The 17,617-nt window shown below is 39.6% G+C and overlaps 1 protein-coding gene across 4 annotated transcripts in view; it reads left to right on the top strand.

The window, feature by feature from the left end:
* PNPLA7 (patatin like domain 7, lysophospholipase) overlaps nucleotides 1-17,617 on the top strand; it is a 132,046-nt gene that overhangs the window by 3,998 nt on the left and 110,431 nt on the right. For all 4 annotated transcript variants that reach the window (XR_012625885.1, XM_074846622.1, XM_074846624.1 and 1 more), the window contains exons 3-13: nucleotides 71-136; nucleotides 548-635; nucleotides 1,267-1,349; nucleotides 4,069-4,157; nucleotides 4,523-4,663; nucleotides 5,983-6,142; nucleotides 7,173-7,253; nucleotides 12,338-12,466; nucleotides 13,833-13,913; nucleotides 14,500-14,644; nucleotides 15,198-15,290. Coding sequence is in view for 3 of the 4 variants with exons in the window: in XM_074846622.1 (XP_074702723.1) it covers nucleotides 71-136; nucleotides 548-635; nucleotides 1,267-1,349; nucleotides 4,069-4,157; nucleotides 4,523-4,663; nucleotides 5,983-6,142; nucleotides 7,173-7,253; nucleotides 12,338-12,466; nucleotides 13,833-13,913; nucleotides 14,500-14,644; nucleotides 15,198-15,290 (1,156 nt within the window). In the remaining variant the exon portion in view is untranslated. The remainder of the gene's footprint in view (nucleotides 1-70; nucleotides 137-547; nucleotides 636-1,266; nucleotides 1,350-4,068; nucleotides 4,158-4,522; nucleotides 4,664-5,982; nucleotides 6,143-7,172; nucleotides 7,254-12,337; nucleotides 12,467-13,832; nucleotides 13,914-14,499; nucleotides 14,645-15,197; nucleotides 15,291-17,617) is intronic.

Genomic DNA, 17,617 nt, shown 5'->3' on the forward strand with positions numbered 1-17,617 from the left:
CTTTGAGATGTTTTTGTGGAGGCTTTTTGCCAGTTGTGGGAAACTAATTTCACCTTCCTTTTGGTGCTAGGCTGTGTTACCAGCAGGTGGAACACGAATTCTTCAGTTTGTAGAAGACAGAATACAGACTACTATGGTAATGTATAGCTTTAATCAACTGGATGAAAGATTGAGTGTGCATAAATAGTGTGTAGCTTCTCACAAGTTCTAAGTCACAGTCAAAATCTGAGTGTTTGTTTCTTTGCTGTCGCTGTGCATGAGGTAGGAATTAATTCCTGTTATTTCATCTCATGTGCATTGACTTGATCAGCTCACAGATCTTTGGGGGTAAAAATGCTGAATACTTGGTATGTGAGCTTATGAGCAAGACGCTGATGTAGTTTAAACTTCTTGCATGTCTGATGTTTTAAAGAAAAATTAAGTATTTATGAATGCGTTTGACTTTCAGACATCTTATTGAGCTAAGTGTTCTTAAGCCCTCCAAAAAGTACTTAATTTTCAGCTTTTGAAGTTACTAACTTCTTTCCCCCCTAAATTCCTCTCACAGCTGACCGGAATTGCTATTGGAGCTGCAGTCGCCTTACTACTTATAGCAGTTGTTGTGTTTGTCGTTTACAGAAGAGTGAAACAATCTAGTAAGTACTCAGTAACTACGTATGTTTTAAAAACAGTTTTCTCACTTCAGTATTTTTGTAATCATATATGGTAGATTCTGTGCTGGTTCATGACAGTTGCTTGCTGTGAAGGTAGTGGTTCTTGCAGGAAAACAGCTTTAAAAGGATGAAGAACTTGTGTTGATTCACTTACCCAGGTCTGAGCATAGAATTCATGACTGTCACGTGCAGGATGCTGGAGGTTTTTATTTCTCTAGTGTTTGATAGTCTCAGTATCAGTTGGCATGCAAATAATTTCAACCTTTCTGCGATTTAATCGTTACGGTAATGAGAAACAGGTGAATTGGAGGTTTTCTTTGTGAGATTAAAATTACCTGATCCTTCTATCTGTTTAGAGAGCCTTTTTATCTCCTCTGGTGGTTAGGTAGAGCCTCAAGCCAGCTCTTCCCTAGTCTGTCTTGGCTAACCAGAGTTAGATAACGAGGCATGTTGTGTTGGCTTAAATTCCAAACCCTGGCCACAAGAACTTGTTGCTTATTAGACAGGAGCCACAGCTGTTACGGAGGTAGCAAAACTGACAACCTGTGCTCGGTGTTCTTTCCCTTGGCATAGAGCTGCAGGTGGCTTCTGATGTGATGCTTCTCTGTTTCAGAACAACTTCAGCCACATGTGCCTCAGTACAGATTTCGTAAGAGAGACAAAGTGATGTTCTATGGACGGAAGATCATGAGAAAGGTAAGTGCATTTGGCACGGTGGGAAGGAAGTAAAGATTAAAATCCAGTTTGGGAGGTGTTGTAAACTTTGCAATGCTTCACTGGTTTAGCCTGGCCCAGGGCCTTCAACCTATAAAACGTCACTGGAGGTTTGGGGATGTTTCAGAACTGGAATTCTGCCTGAATTGCTGATGGAACAGCAATAGCTTCTCTTTCTGGCCAAACTTTGCCTTTTTCAAGAATATTTGTAGACAGTGAGGGTAGTAATAAATCAATGAATATCTGACTCCTCTATGGAGATGATGATTGAGTATCTATAGTAATATGTCTTTCTCAGTATTTAGGAGTATATTCAAGACACTGAGTGCCTATATTCAGGATTGTCCTTTTCAGATAATGACTCCAGTACTGTCAGGACATTCAAAGCTGACACCTTCTTTCCCATGCACCTATCTGCGAGCAGATACTCCAGTTTACCTTTCTGCAGTCTACCTGTGAAGAGCACTAAGCACTTCAGCATATGAGCCCTTGTTTTCTTGTACTCGACTGTCAATAAGACCTGTCAAACTGTCTCATTAGAGACTGTTCAAGAGGGGTTTATCCCAAGATTGTCCTCTGCCTCAGATTGTCACAGGAATATCACCTGTGCCCTCAGGTTCCTGTCCTGATGTTGTTTCTGTCCTGTTATTCTGAAACATCTCCTCAAGAGTTTTCTATCAGTCAGGAATCTGCTTCTGCCTCAGTTGGTTACATCCTTCAAGGCTATGGCTGCCTGTTTGACATTTACTTTCTTTTTTTCCTTATTTGTTTGTTTTTTACTTTTATATTTGCAAATGGCTTTTCTTGGGAAATTGCAACAAGAAGGCTTGAGGAAATCTGAAGACAGACATTTCCTTTAATGGATTAGGTTAATCTTAGTAGGTATGCTAGGTGTTCAGCACCGATTGCCTGGATTTCATTTAACTGAGGAGATTCATCTTCCTGTCTTTCTCCTCAAAATACATGTTTCCCTTGAAGCTACTTAGTGTATGCGGAATGTGAGATTAATTTTTTTTCTGATGGGCAGTATCACTGTGGTCAAAAGAACTCATCTTTTCAGAGGTGTCACGAGTGGCTACGTCAGCGCAGAGATCTTGCATGTGGTTTTGTTACAAGCTTGTGCAATAGGTCCTGGAGGCCAAGGTGACTTCCTTACTCAACACTCCCCATACCAAAATTTCTGTAGCAGCTTCTTGAACCTCCGTGCGCAGTCTTAGTATATGTGATGCTATTGATAAAGCCTGACTTTAGAAAGCTGCCTCTTACTCAGATGGGGACATTGACCCCTTTTCAGAGTAGCAGATGTTTATTCCTTGCTTGTAGTCATCTGTTGAATGAATGATGGTTGATACAAATGGTCAGTGAAGCAAAAAGGCTATTTAATTCTGAGTGTGATAAGTGCTCCCTGCCTGGCAGAGTCAGAACCAGGGTGTGGGTCTGGTGGCTCCCTGGCCCAGGGGAGCTGTGAGGCAGGAATGGCCCCTTTTGGGACCAAAGGCAGAGCGTGGCTGTGACCTGTGGGAAGACCTGCTTGAGTCCAGTATGCACTCATGTGGCCAGGGCACTTAAACCAACTGCTGTAGAAAAATAAGGTACAGGTGAGTAGCCTTGCTTTGTTAGTCACTGCTTGTTGAGGAACACTTCCTCTTGTGAACTGCTGCAGCCTTCTGCCTCGTGCACTGCTGAACTCTGTTGAGGTGAATTCAAATACTTGGACTTAATTAGACACTGTGCTGGCTTTAATATTCAGTTCTGGAGCTCTGTTTCATTGTGGAGGGAGGAGATTACTGCCTGAACCTTCTGCATTGCAGATCAACCTTTTTGTTGAACTTGGCCAAGAAAGCCCTCAATGAAAGGAAATTGTGTGTGTTGCCATCAACTTCATAACTTTAATATTCTTTAATGCAGCTGTTTATATGTAACACACATCAGTAAAGAATGCTTAGAATTCCACATGGTAAGATCATTTCAGGTAGTTTTTCGTTTGGGGTTTTAGACCTTGGTTTTTGCTTTTATTCCTGTATAAGACATAGACTATTACAAACTAACGGCTGTTGATTGTACTTCATGTATTTTTGATAAAATACCAGGATTTTACTTTAAAAAAAAAAAAAAAAAAGCGCTTCCAAACTAATTAAAGATTTCTTTTGTGAGAGAAACTTCTTCCTGGAATTCAACGCTTTGAGAAACCAACGGAGTAATGTTTTGAAAGTAACTAATGGGGTGTTTTCTTGGTCTTGCAGTTGTTGCATTTCTCCAGAAGGTGGCACTTAGTAACTAGTAAAAACAAGTAAAAGCCTTGCTGCGTGTCTGTGGTGCTGTTTGTCACCAGCTCAGAAATGAACCAGGCCCTAGTTTGTCAGCATCCCAGGCTGCCATAGGAGCACTGGGAGCTTTAAATGTTACTCGTCTGCCTGATGTTGAGAGTTCCTGAGTGAGAACTGTATAGCCAAGGGGCTATTTTAGCCTCTACCATCCATTTCCATTGTAGTAGTTGCTCCACTTGCTTTCTAGAAAGAAAGTGATCCTGCAGTAGATGTTGTTCCAATCCTCCAAGGTGTTACATGAGTGCTTCATTCTGCTCATGTTCTAATGACTTGGTAGATGAGTTGGAGCCTTTGCAGGGTTGGAACTACGGGGTTGAGTTTTTGGTTTCGTTTGGTTTTTAGTCAATGTTTTTGTTTTCATTCTTTCCTCCTAGGTTACAACTCTTCCAAACTCTCTGGTTGGGAACACTGTGCCTCGCCAAAGGATGCGGAAGCGAGCAAAAGTTTTATCTTTGGCTAAAAGGTACTTGGGCTTTTGGGAAGGGGAAAATTCATGCCGTGGGTTGTTTTTTTTTTGTTTGTGGTGTGGAACCTATCTCTAGCATAGCACTTTTCTGTAGCTGCTGATTTTTTACAGTCCTGTCAGCTGTGCATCAGCCTAGCATTTTGCTGGGAAGTTTGCTGAAATGGAGTGGTTTATGCAGGCAACACTGTCTCTAGTTTTGCTGAAGAAAGGCAGGAGGGTGGAATGCTACTGTTTTATCTAACTGATAATATGTAACTGGGCATGGTGTACATTTAGTACTGCAGTCAACCTATAGTGTCAGTATACAGCCCATACTTAGGACAGATGAGAAAACTTCCTGAACTTTTTGTTTTTCTTTGTAGGATTCTGCGTATTAAGAAGGAATGTCCAACTCTGCAGCCGAAGGAACCACCTCCCTCTTTGCTAGAGGCAGATCTGACTGAATTTGATGTAAAGAATTCCCATTTGCCATCAGAAGTCCTATACATGCTTAAAAACGTTAGGTAATGTTAAATGGAAAGATAATTTTGGATTTTGGTTTTGACAGATGTTCAAGTGATGTAAATATTCAGCAGTTTGTCTCATGTCTTAAATTTTATCACTGCATGGTCAGAATCTTTAAGCAGTTGACTGAAAATTCATCTGAGCATGAGGAAAGAATAAATGACTTCTAATTTTCTAGAAACGTTAAGAAAATAGTCGAGTGCGTTTTAAAAGAGAAAAAAAAAAAGAGAGGGGGGAAAAAGAGGATGTAGATTAGTGGCCTAAATTCAGGGATAGTGATAATAAAGCTATTCTAACATGAACAGATTTCTTTTAGTGCATTTTAAAAATTCCCTTTAGACTATATCAGACAATTTTTTGGTACAGAAAAGCATCATAATTGGTAAATGTTGATTGGATACTGTATTGACAACTCTCTAAACTGCAGAATCTTTTACTTCTCTGGCTAAAAAGGCTGCAAATGGAATCAAAGTCAACTTAATCCCCACAGCATTTTTGTCGGGTTGAGAAGAAGGGATGGTCTTTGTGCCTGTTCAGGAAGGGGTTAAATTTGCTGACACAGCAGAGGATGAAATCTTCCAACCTGTAATTTTGTTAATTTTTCTCCCAATTATAATATAATTTGGTCCTGAAGGTCATACTCTAATAAAACTGCTGTTTAAGTCATCTGAACTTTCTGCTGTGGAATTATGATCTCCTATGACTAATTGATGTTGCAGTAGAATTTGATTGATCGATCCTGTTAAATATGAGCTAATGGATCAGGTTTAAGATGCGTATTTCTGTCTCCCTGGTAGTGACTGATTAGTTTCAGTACTGAAGGAGTCCAGTTGCACGTTACCTGCAGGAGATAGAATATACCAAACTTACAAGTACATGCAGATGACAGGAATTTTTCCCTTTGTTTTCAGTATTTCTCATGTGTTCTGGTTACACGGAGAGGATAGCTGTACTAAAAGGAGAAGTTCCATAGGGTAACTTTTCTCATGCAATATGTGAATCTTGCAGATTTTTATATTTCTTCCCCTTCAGAAGCCATGCTGGTGTTTGCTTGAGGAAGACTGGATATATTTCCTTCTGAATGTGCTGGCATTGCAGTGTTAGTCAGAAAGGAACTCCAGTATTTACAGTTTCCAGCGTTTCACAGTACTCTTGCACTCGGGGAGTTCTGCTCCTTCTGCAAGGCTGTTGGGCCACCAGGAAACAACTGACTCTGGGGTTCATCTGCTATTCATGCCTGAGGGCTTTGCTAATTTAGGAAGGATTTTCCAAGGGCAGTGGTGATTTTAGGTTTCCCTTTGCATTTTCTTTCCTGCAGGGTCCTTGGCCACTTTGAGAAGCCGCTTTTCCTGGAACTGTGCAAGCACATGTTTTTTGTGCAGTTGCATGAAGGTGAATACATCTTTCGTCCTGGGCAGCTGGATAACAGCATCTATGTTGTGCAGGATGGCAAGCTGGAAGTTTGCATTCAAGAAAGTGTAAGAATAAACTGATCTGCGATTCTTGAGATAAATCTGTTGGCATGAATCATTAAGCATTGATTAAACTTAGACATCTGAATCACGGTGATTTAGAAAGAATTAGTTCCAACCCTTCAAGGACATGATATTTATAAAGATCAAGGTTTTTAGCTGTGGTCCCCTGTGTCTTAGATGAGGGAGCAAAACCCAGTCCTGATCAGGAATTCTGAAATGTCCTCACATACACCAGCTGCATAGTTATTGAGGGAGGACACGGTGCAAGACGGGCTTTGCATTGGAAACATTCTCCTTTTGGATGGTAGTTATATAAAATAGGTGTACAGAGCAAGAGAGACCAAGTACGCTGTGCTCTGTAACATTCTATTGTGGTAGTTAGCAGGTTTACCTGGGAGGTGGAAGATTCAGATTCACTTCTGGGTGGACAGGGAAGAGAAATGATGGCTTGTTTAATGGGTGAGTCTTCAAGTGTTGAGTGCTAATAACCTTTGTGATCCCTTCTTCCAATTGAGATTTTTATTTTTTCTTCCTGATTGACCTTTGAGTTTAGCTTTAACATGTGAACAGCTTTCTCGTGGCTGAAAATGCAGGGAGTTTGTTTGCAAATTCTACTAAATTTGCTGATTTCTGTACACATTTGCATTTTGCTGTTTTGTTTTGTACTACCTCTTGAAATGTAATCCCTTGATAAAGGGAGCTAATTCTGTCTCAGAGTGAAGGAAGCTTTTTTAATTGGTTGTTACGTAGCAAAGACAAGCAGGTCACATCTTCCCCCTAGACAAAACTGTCTTTTAGTTTCTTTTAATGTAGTACTTTTGGAATGGTGTTTTAAAACTTTGGTGCTTTGAATTAGCACACTTCCATCAGAGCAGAGAGAAAACAAGCATCCAAGTTATAATGGGGGACCATTTCTTTTAGGGCTGCTCAGAGTATCTGGCAGAATGAGAGCACGTTAAGCTTTCTGAAATGCTCTGTATATGCCAAATATGGCACCGTGAGCCTGCGGTAATCTTCTATCCTCCACTTGCAGGATGGAACAGAAGTGGTTGTTAAGGAGGTGCTGGCAGGAGACAGCGTTCACAGCCTTCTCAGCATTCTTGATGTTATCACGGTAAGTTCTTGAACATGCAGGTTTTCTGCAGTGCTGCTTTATGTCACAGAGCCTGTCGGGGGAAGTAGATTTTGCATATTGCTAGGGAAGAATCAGAATGGAAAGCGTTTCTCTGACCTATTCTTTTCCTCCTCCCAGGCCTTCACAGCTGTAAACTTATCTCTGTGGTATGTAAGTTAGTTGTGAAACGTGTATGCTTGACAGTGTAACACTGGCTATTTCTGATAAGCAGTAGGATTTGAATTATTCTTTTATGGCTGGAAAACTGAGGTATGGTTTGATTTGCTTAAGGTCACAAAGCAGTCAGGAGCAGGACCAGGGTAAGGCCCAGAAGTCCAGGCTTTTACACGGTTTGATTTGTTACTTACTGAATTTATTTTTATTTAGTTTAATGAAAATAAATCTGACAGTTGTTATTGCTGTAATTACACTGTGAAACCAGTTAATGGATTTAATTTTTTCCTAATACGTTCCTGTTGCTGGTGCCCATCTGAAGGTTGTGCTCTTTGGCAGGCAACAAGATGAGCTAAATGGTAGCTGGTCATGTTGACTGCACAAATTAGTGGTGTGGATTTTGTTTCAGTTGGAGTTACAATGATGGTTTTGTCACAGTGCATCTGCTGAGGAATACATAAATCGAAGGTGGTAAATTCATCTTCAGGAATATGCAAGCACTTGAAGTGCTTACTTGAAAGATTTTGGTAGTTGAGAGGAAGAAGATAATCTAATCAATAAATTGTTCGTATTTGGCCTTGTATCATGTTTCTCTTGTGCTTGGCTGTTTCCTTTCATTAAAAGATGCTGTTATTCTATGTGTAAGTAGTTTTAATGATTCTGTAAAGTGTTCTTTGCCACTTTTAGATGCAAGCATATATCTATATACCTATAATTTCCATAAAACCTATTGAAAGTGATAGACAATTTTTAAGCTTGGTCACGCTGTCTTCTGTAGTGAATAATTTGGACTGTACAAGTTAATTCCTGCTGTCAAATCCATGTTAATAGCAGATTTAGAGGTATCTTTGCCCTTGTTACTTCCACCAGTAAATTTTCCTAATGACAATATTCTAAAGAGCAGGACCATTGTATAGGAACATGAATACTAGTCATGTTCTTTTTCTGTATGCTTTTTGGATAAACAATAAGAAATCCTTCTTGTACAACAATGGTTTGTTGTTTTGGTTTTTTTTAAAGGGTGGTTGCCATTCATTTTGTGTTGTGGTGGGGTTTTTTTTGTTGGCTTTTTTTTAAATTCTCATCCTATCTTTTTTTTTTCCCCTCTTTCTCATTAGTTATACCATTGGTAAATCAGAAAGTGTGTTGAAAAGAGTTATCAGCATGCAGAAGTGTATATAACCAAAAACCTTGCAGATTTTTTTGCTTAAATAACTTGTTCTCATTTATTTTTACAACTCTCTCTTTTCTCCCTTGTTTCCCAGCTTTGTGAACTGGTTGTTCTATTTCTGGTTTTCCTCTTCCTTATGCTCCTTGTGACTTTTGGTATAGAAGTAGCATGAAAATGGGCAAGGAGAGAGGAAGTAGTGTTGATTAAAATAGAGAAGACTTCTCAGTGGCATTCCAAATTAGTGGATGTCTTAGAACTTCCTGCAGATGCCATACCCTTAATTAAGTTTCACTGTATCACCAAACACGTGAATCTGACACGAAGAAAGAACGTATTCAGAGAGGATTTGAGTTGTCTGAGCTGAATTTATGATTCCTTTGACTGATTTTGTAACACATGACGTCAGGCCCGTCCCCCACTTGGTTGAGAGATCTGCAAGAAAATTGAGGTTCCTGCAAGAAGTGGTGACCTCTTGTTGTTGGATCTAAAAGAAAGGTCACACAAGACATAGTTTTCTAATTTAATTTTCCATTTTTTTAAAAATTGAAAAGTCCCCTTAGATCTACTAAATAGATACCAGCTGTGACATAAGAGACTTGTTCTGTATTTCACTTATTCTGAGAACAGATAAATGCTGCTTTCACAAAACTCAAAGGAGAAACTGGAAGCTTTTGAATCCAAGTAGATGCTAGCCCTTTCCTGGTATTTTGGAACAATTCTGTGTTGTAGTTAATCTGTCTCTGAATTGATACTGCCTCAAATATTAAAGAAGTCTCTGAACTGAACATTGTTGATGTCCACGCGAGTGTTTTCAGAAGCTGTTGCTGAGCGCTCACTCTACCCATGTGTGCAGTCAGATCTTTTTCCTGAATGGTGAATTTTCATTCAGAGTTAAATGGGACAAAAAGAGACAGTGTTTGATGCTGATTCCTAGAGCTTTGGGTTTTACTCTTCTTTTGCCCTCCATGTGGAGATGGTATTTGGAGAACTGTGAGCAGGTGGCATAGTTGGAATGAAAAGGAAGAGACTCGGAGGAGTATTGATCAATTGCCAATGACTGGGGAAAAAAAAATGGAAGTCTGAGGATTAAAAGAAGCTGAAAAAGCCACTTGGATAAAGGTGAGCCTGCGGGGCTCAAGTCTGTTTAAATGACAGTGGCCAAGACAGATGAGGTTATAAAGAAGAGATTGATTGCTGCAAGAACTTTGGGTTGCAGCAGAATTGGTGTAGTGTGGAGGATCGCAGGTAGGAGCAGAGGAAAACAAGATCTAAGCAATGGGAATAGGGAGAATATACCAGATTTTTGGGTACAAAAAGGAGTTACCACCCCAGGTGGAAGAATGTGAGGCACCTGTGTCTTCTGTAGCAGATTTCTTAATCAAATTCATTTGGATTTGGCTATCAGCTGTTGTCTGGATTCAACTACTGCTTTAGCTGTCACATTTGTCACCTACAATATTTAATTACTCTGCAGCTCCTAGAACAAGGTAGAAGTAAATAGTTATCCGTGCTGAGAACAAAAAGTTCTCTTGTTGAAAAAGCCCTAGTTCACTACTGATTATAACTTAACTGTTCCTTGTGACCTCGGTGTGTGATTGTAAAATAGCATCATTTAGATGTGGTGTTCTCCGGATGCTGCTGATTACATTATATTCGAGAGAACAATTACAGGAACATTTTCTCTTTGCGTTTCTCTGACAGCTTTTAGCATGTTCCAAACCAATTAAGATATGTTGGTTGGCCCTTTCAAAAGCAGACTGCTCTCTTGCAGGGATTTTGCAAAAGCAAAATTATATGCTGAAAAACTGGAGGGATGGGCTGTTCCCTGGAGAAAAAGGCTGCTGCATCGTTATCAGTTATTATCCTAAAACTGGTTTTCTGAGAGACTGTCAGTATTGGTCTAGCCTCAGACAAGCAGTGTTCAGAAAAAAACCCAAACACGTTACTGGGGAGAGCGTAGACCATATAAACATGATATACAGTGCTTCTTTTGCCCTTTTGAATAACTCTTATGGAACACTGTTAAGCTTCATGTTTATCATCTGTCCAGTGACTAAAGATTTAATAGATTTCCTTAGTTTTTCACTATGTATTTGGTGTAGAGATTGAGAGGAACTACAGTTTATGGCAAATACAGCATTGTATATAGTTAAAAGCAGACTATACATGTTTTCTTTTATGTATGAGTATAAGGAGAATTCCAAATGACTTCTTTGTCTAGAGCCAGGCTATAAACTGGACTGTAAAAGAGTAATGTTGCATTTATTTTTGGGTACAGCAAAAGCACAGAGATGTCATTTGTTAATTACTTAATTAAAAGAAACTCAGGAAAACTGAGGACACCTGGTACCTTTGCAGTGTAGGTCCAAGAGATGTTTAAAATTTCAAATCCCTCAGGAACTTGAAAATCAAAGCTATTAATATCATCCCCAGATTTTATTAAAAGGTCATCTGAAGTTGGTGTAATTAAGGAATTGGTTCCAATTAATTTGATTTAATTTTAGAATCTGCTTCATCATGACTTCCAGACCAGCAGGCAGACAGAGCTGTAGCTTTATTTTCCAGAGTGATTATAGTTGTATGGAATGTGTCTTGTTTGGTTTTGCTGTGTTCTTTAGGCAGAAATTATTTTCCAGTGATTGTTTAGTTGTCTGATGCTCTGGAAGACTTGCAAGTTTTTTTGTTTGTAATCAGCATTTAGCATCTGCGTGTTTATGTTTGGAAAAATTTGCCTTCTGCTGCTCAGGAGGAATGAAAGCTTCAGAAGCTGTAAGGTGACTGTTAAAGCAGAAACTCTGTTTCTTCCTTAGCTCCTGCTCCATACCACAAACGGACTCCTTTTATCTTAGAAATATTGGATAAATCAATATTTCATGTACTAGTAAATGAATTCATGAATTACAGATATTCTTTTCAGCATTTACTAATGGGGTAGAAGGGGTGTGGTCTGGAATTTTTTATCCAGGTGTTTGGCAGTATGTTTTTAAAATCTGTTCTGATTCAAGGGGGGAAATCCTAAACCAGAGGCTTGCCTTCCAGTGTAAAAAATCTGTATTCTATCCATTTACAGTTGTATCTTTCACTGGTTAATTCTCCATCTGCTCTTTGAACAACTTGGGATGGTCTAGACCCAGTTTATCTCAAGTAAAGAAAAGCTGTTTGGCTTTGTTATTGGGCATATTTCATATATATATATATGAAGATACATATATATATATCTTAGAACACAAGAAGTCTGCCTGGTTTTTGTCTTATTCCATTATGTATGTAATTACTATACAATTTTGTTCTATCTTTTGCTGAGTGTGTGAGTATATGATTGTTATTGCAGCAAATAGCTTGGTCGTCAGTACAGATAATAAAATGAACAAAACCTCTTTTCTCTACAGTCTTGAATAGCTGGAAGTTGAAATACTTCTGAAGTCTGGCTTTGTCTGTAATACAACTGTAACAGGGTCGACAGACTAGCCAGTTCCCCTTAACCTGATACAGCTTCTGTAGCTCTTCTTTCCCTACCTCTGTCTCTGTTTAATGGTAGTGAAATGGTTGCTGTGAATTCACCTGACTGTGCTGCCCTCATTACACCTGTAGGTCATGGAGCATAAATTCAAGGCTTTTTGTGGTCAGATGATGTCTGTCAAGCATATACAGTATCAAAGTAGAAATTTGGGAAGCGATGGGGAAGAATTGGGTCAGATAATTGGTGGATTTAACCTTGTGTCTCTGAAACTTTCGTTAGGGTCACCCTGCTCCTTATAAAACGGTCTCAGCCCGAGCAGCCATTCCATCCACTATATTGCGACTTCCAGCAAGTGCCTTTCAAGATGTCTTCCAGAAATATCCTGAAACTCTTGTTAGAGTGGTACAGGTAAGCTTTGTTGTTAAGTAGAATTGGGGTGGGGAGGAAATCACTTTAATTTCAAAGTTACAAGGAAGACAGTGTGAAGTTCAGCAAGATCATCATCCTTTTGCAGATGTGGAACTGTTCAGTATAGCTTCCTTTCAAGATTTGGACTAGTTCTGGTCTTCCTCTCACTCTTAGAGCCCTAGACTTAATGATACCAGCATTAATCATGTACAGGAAGGAATAATTCATATATATATACACACACACAGAAAGAATCACAGAATCAGTTCCTGCATGTGATAGCCTCTCGAATCAGCTCCTTGGTCCTGGCAGAGTAGAATGTGCTGGCCTGGGCTCTGCATCATGGTTATGCACCAGCAAGGTTTCAAAATGGCTTGGAGTATGGAAAAGACTGTCGCATGTTCTGAAAAAGGACTGATGTACCCTCTGCAGCTGTTTGTTGAGGCGTGATGTGTTGTAAAATTCACAAAATTCAGACTGACGTGTGAATTTCCACTTCAGATGCAATTGTCAGCATCTGAGGAAAGAGCTATGTTTTGTGTTAGTTTTAAGTTCACTTCCTTGCTTTGCAGGAGCTTAGACAGTTCTCAAGTGAGCGCTGCAGATATGTCTTGTTCAGCCTGCGGATGGAAGCTAGTGCAGGGATTACTGTGTTAACAATTTCAGTTTGGAGAGTTTGCCAAGTGGTGCGTTGTCCCGCAGGGGTAACAGTCAAATGGGTGCACGTGCCCTGATGAGTCGTTCTGCTCTGTCCTCTTGTTTTACTATCACTTCTAAATCTTTTTGTCCTTGCAAACTGTTCTGGTATCGGGATGATTTATGAGTGACACGTGAACCTCCTAATACTGATGGTTGAGGAGAACAGATCATTATACCAATTTAATTTGCTCCGTGAGAGCTGATACAAAAGAGGGGATGGCTTAAGAGTGGGAATAAGCTGCCAGGGCAGAGGAAGGTCAGGTGGCAGTGATGCCTCATATTAGTTTAGAGTGCTTGTAGAGCAGTAGCACAGGCTCTGTATGAGGAAAGCTGGAATAATTTTTTTAATGAGGGGGAAAAAATGGAAGCAAATACTCTTATTTCAAGGCATGTTTATTATTAATGGCTACAGAAAACAAAAAACATTGGTGTTTGGGAATAAAACTTTGGATTCTTGTGCCATCAAATAATTGTGAAGTCTTTGGTAACTCATTTGAATCTGTCTTTCCCTCAGTTTATAACTGCTAAAAAGGAATCTCAGCTTAGGGTACAGTCTGTACTTTATAAAGTGCTTTCAGGTACTCTGGTACATAACTATCTAAATGCAAGAACGAGTGTGGGAGAATGCTAAATCGATTCCTATTGCTTCTTGATTTCCTATTCCTAGATCATCATGGTGAGGCTGCAGAGAGTGACATTCCTCGCTTTGCACAACTACCTTGGTCTGACTACTGAGCTCTTCAATTGTGTAAGTTCGGGGTACCTTTTGTCTTCCTATGCAGCCTGTCTGACGTGGCACAGAGAGGACTTCCTTCTTTCAGAATACTGTAAAGCAAATAGTATGTATTAATTTAATACTGACAGTACTTGAGAAGTAAGGTCCTTGTTATAACCAGACCATAAAATCTAGCCTGTGCTGATGCCTGGGGAACTGGGGAGGAAAGCTTAAATTTCAGAAGTTTGAAGAAGTGCATCACTTCAGACTGGTGTATGTGCACCACTGTGTGCCAACATCAGTATGTTTCAGCAGCCCTGACCTTTGTTAATGATACTGAGTCACTTCTACCTATGACAGATCAAAGAATGATGTACCCTTGGTAGAAGAGGATCAGGTCAGGGAATACTTAAGCAAACTGTACGTGCTGTCCATGGGCCTTGATGGGCTGCACCTGGGAGTGCTGAGGGAGCTGGCAGAGATCACTGCAGGGCCACTCTTGATAACCTTTGATCACTGCAGCTGGGAGAAGTACCCCAGGGGTCAATACAGGGTCCAGTCCTGTTCAACATGTGTGAGTGTGTGATTTCTGTTTGTCTTTTCACCTTGCTTCTTGCAGCAGAGCCAAGCCATCCCGCTCATCTCTGTGGCAAGTGTAACATCTGGAGGAAATTCGAGCAAAGCGGTAAAAAGACAAGTGTCTAATGTGTCAGAGGAAGATCGTGGAGAAAAGTTTGAAAAAGCTGGGGAAGCACTGGAAATAGGTAATATTTCTGGAAATGTGTAGTAATTGTCCTTTGTGATGTTATTTAGTTGGTGTGCTATTGATCAGAGGGCTTTTATTTGATTTGAGTAGTTAGGGATTGTCTTAAATCAGTTTCAGATTTGAAGTCTTTGGATAGTCCTTAGCTTTAATAGGAAATTATTGCTGTGTTGTTAAAGGTATTGAGGGGGGAGTGGAAAAAAATGTGGCTCCTGTTGACTTCATAGAAGGAGCTGTGAAAATTCTGCACTCCAGATACTAGTAGAAGAATTGCTGGGTATGTGTTGGCTTTCAGGCTGAAATGTCAGTATGGAAGCTAAGCACAGGAAAATAGATTGAGTTGAGTTTTGCCTCTGGAACTGAATATTTTTTTTAAATTAACTCAAAAGCAGGGAGCAGGTTTAAACAATGTTCAACATTGGTGTTTCAAAACCTTTAACACAGCCTTTAACGAGTTCTAAAAGTGGGTAGAGAGAGGTTCTTGTTAGTGAAATTTATTTTATTAGGGAGTACCTTGTATTTACATTCATATAACTTTTGTTTCTAAATTTCAGATACACTGAAGATTTCTGGTACAGAAAACTCTGAGCATGTTTTCAGAAGAAGCCTTTCTTCACCTCCCTATGCAGGGTCTGCAGAGACTTCTAGTAAGTAGTGCTTGGCAAAATTGTGGGAAATACGTAATGTATCTAACCATACTGGGGCACACACATACTCTCTGGACCACTGGGTTAGATAATCTTCCTCTTTATGTTAGATAATCATCTTGCAGTAGTACTGCTTCCTAACTCATTTGTCAAAAATTTATTTTCTGAAGCAACAAATGGACTATTATCTGAGAGAGCATTCCCTTGCTGTCTTTACTAGCAGTGGGGAACGTACAGTAATTTGACTACTGAGAGACCTGCAGATGAAGAGCTTTATTAATTGATATAACTGAAACAAAGTGAGTTATGATGATACGCTGTCATCCTTCATGCAAAAGATGACACACAGTTCTTGCTTGGCTGATTGTCCCAAAGAGCACATTACATGGCTTTGTTGCTTTTAGAGGAATGTTTTTCGAGTGGGTAATAAAGGTGATTTGTTATTGAATGCTTTGAGACATTTATGAGGCTGAGCTGTTTTGATGCTGCAGTATTCATTCCAGTGAACTTCAGTCATCTCCACTGTAGACCTCTTCCTCTGAGCCAGTTGTTTAGGTTAGCTTTATGTTCAAAGTAGAGAGACTTCAAACTTCTTGGGTGAATCACAGAAGGAAGGCATCTGTCTTTTGTTAGCTGAGTACCAAACTAACCATCTTGAGGTAGTTGTAAGGTCATGCTGGGATACTGTAGTCATTATGAAGATATTGTTAACATAAACATATTAAGTCATATAAAGTTTAATCAGTGGAATAAAGGTACACTGGATACATTACAAGATGCACGTATTGTTTACATTAAGTGGCTTAGGAGATAAGAACATACTATGAGGGGTTAGAGAGGATGGAGACAAGGAGAAAGGAGTGAGACAGGCTGAGGGAGCCCTCAGTGTTGAGGGCTTTCCCCAATGTAAGGTTTCTAACACTTGTTGCTATCAAGTTAAGTTGGTGGTATATAGAGAAGAGAAGAATGGGTAGTTACTTCATTTTTAACAATAGAGAGCCGATGGTTCAACTGCATCTTCAACTTCTGCTGTGCAAGTGTACAATGTCCCAGTTACATTTTTTCATAACTTTCATGTTACCGTCCAGAGGGATGGATGTGGTAGAGGAGGAGCATTTTGGCTAGTGATAAGTAGCTCATCTTTCTGAACCAGGGAAACAAAGGAAAATATTGAACTGACCAACGCAAGACTTGGCTTTATTTTCACGTGTTAGGTTAACCTGATTTGCACTATGCATTATAAAATGTATCAGCAGACTTGATTCAGTGGTAAATTAAGCAATGCTTACTCTGAACATAGCCATTTTTCCCCCAGGTAAACAAGTAGTTCAGTGAGATCTGCCTGTGCTGCCCTGTAACGCTTTTAAGGTAGAGTCCATGCGTGTTCTTAGAAGCTTTTATGTGGAAGGATCCCAGCATACTTAACAATTAATATGTCCATTTGTCCTTCCTTTCTCCTTTCATAAGACTCTCCTGTCATAAGAGTTATGTCAGGGTACACAGAGCTTAGCAGAGAGAGAAAATTAATTTTTACTGACAGAAGGAGCATATCTAATTGGGTAATTATGTTTGCCTCAGTTAATGGAGCTCATTTCTGCTCACTGCACTAAGGTTACAGTCACCGTTTAGCTTGCACAGGAAGTATCTTGATGTCTGTAATGAAAAGATCAAGATCTTGCTTCAGATTCTATCCCACTACCTCATTGTGTGTTCAGACTCCATGGGAATATTGGTTATGTTTATTAGTGATTCAGAGAAAAAAACCTGACTTGCTAGAGTCATACAGGTGCTGTTATCTCAGCATCTCTTTGATTTGCTTGGCTCGTTAGAATTAACAAAAACTCCTAAAAATTGCTTTGGGGAAAACATTTTTGCCTAGTTACTCCTGGGGTTTGGGGTGTACTTTGTTCTTCTAACTTGAAACATAGCAGATGTGTAGATGAGGAAATACAATCCTGCCAACTTAGGCTAGTCTACTTTTTAAGTATACCAACCCTTTATGTGGGGAAAGGTGTAAGTCAAGCAGAGTATCTGGGCTAGTGGGCAGAAGAATCAGATGAATGAAATAAAACAATGGGATCTTTTGTATGTGGTAACTTCATCAGTTTTACTGTTCCTGGAAGTGTTCCCAACTTAATTTTTTTAAGGTTAAATAGCAGTTATCATTTATTGGTTTGTTCGTTGTTGATTTTTTTTTTTTTTTTTTAATCAAGGGTTAAGAGAAGCTGCTTTTCCTTCTTTAAAACTGAAGCCATGACCCTATAGCATACACGCAGGAGCACAGGACCACCCGCGTTAGGAAAAGCAGGTAGTTCAGCCAGTGAGTA

Source organism: Strix aluco, chromosome 20 (genome assembly GCF_031877795.1).
Source record: "Strix aluco isolate bStrAlu1 chromosome 20, bStrAlu1.hap1, whole genome shotgun sequence".
NCBI classification, from domain to species: domain Eukaryota; kingdom Metazoa; phylum Chordata; class Aves; order Strigiformes; family Strigidae; genus Strix; species Strix aluco.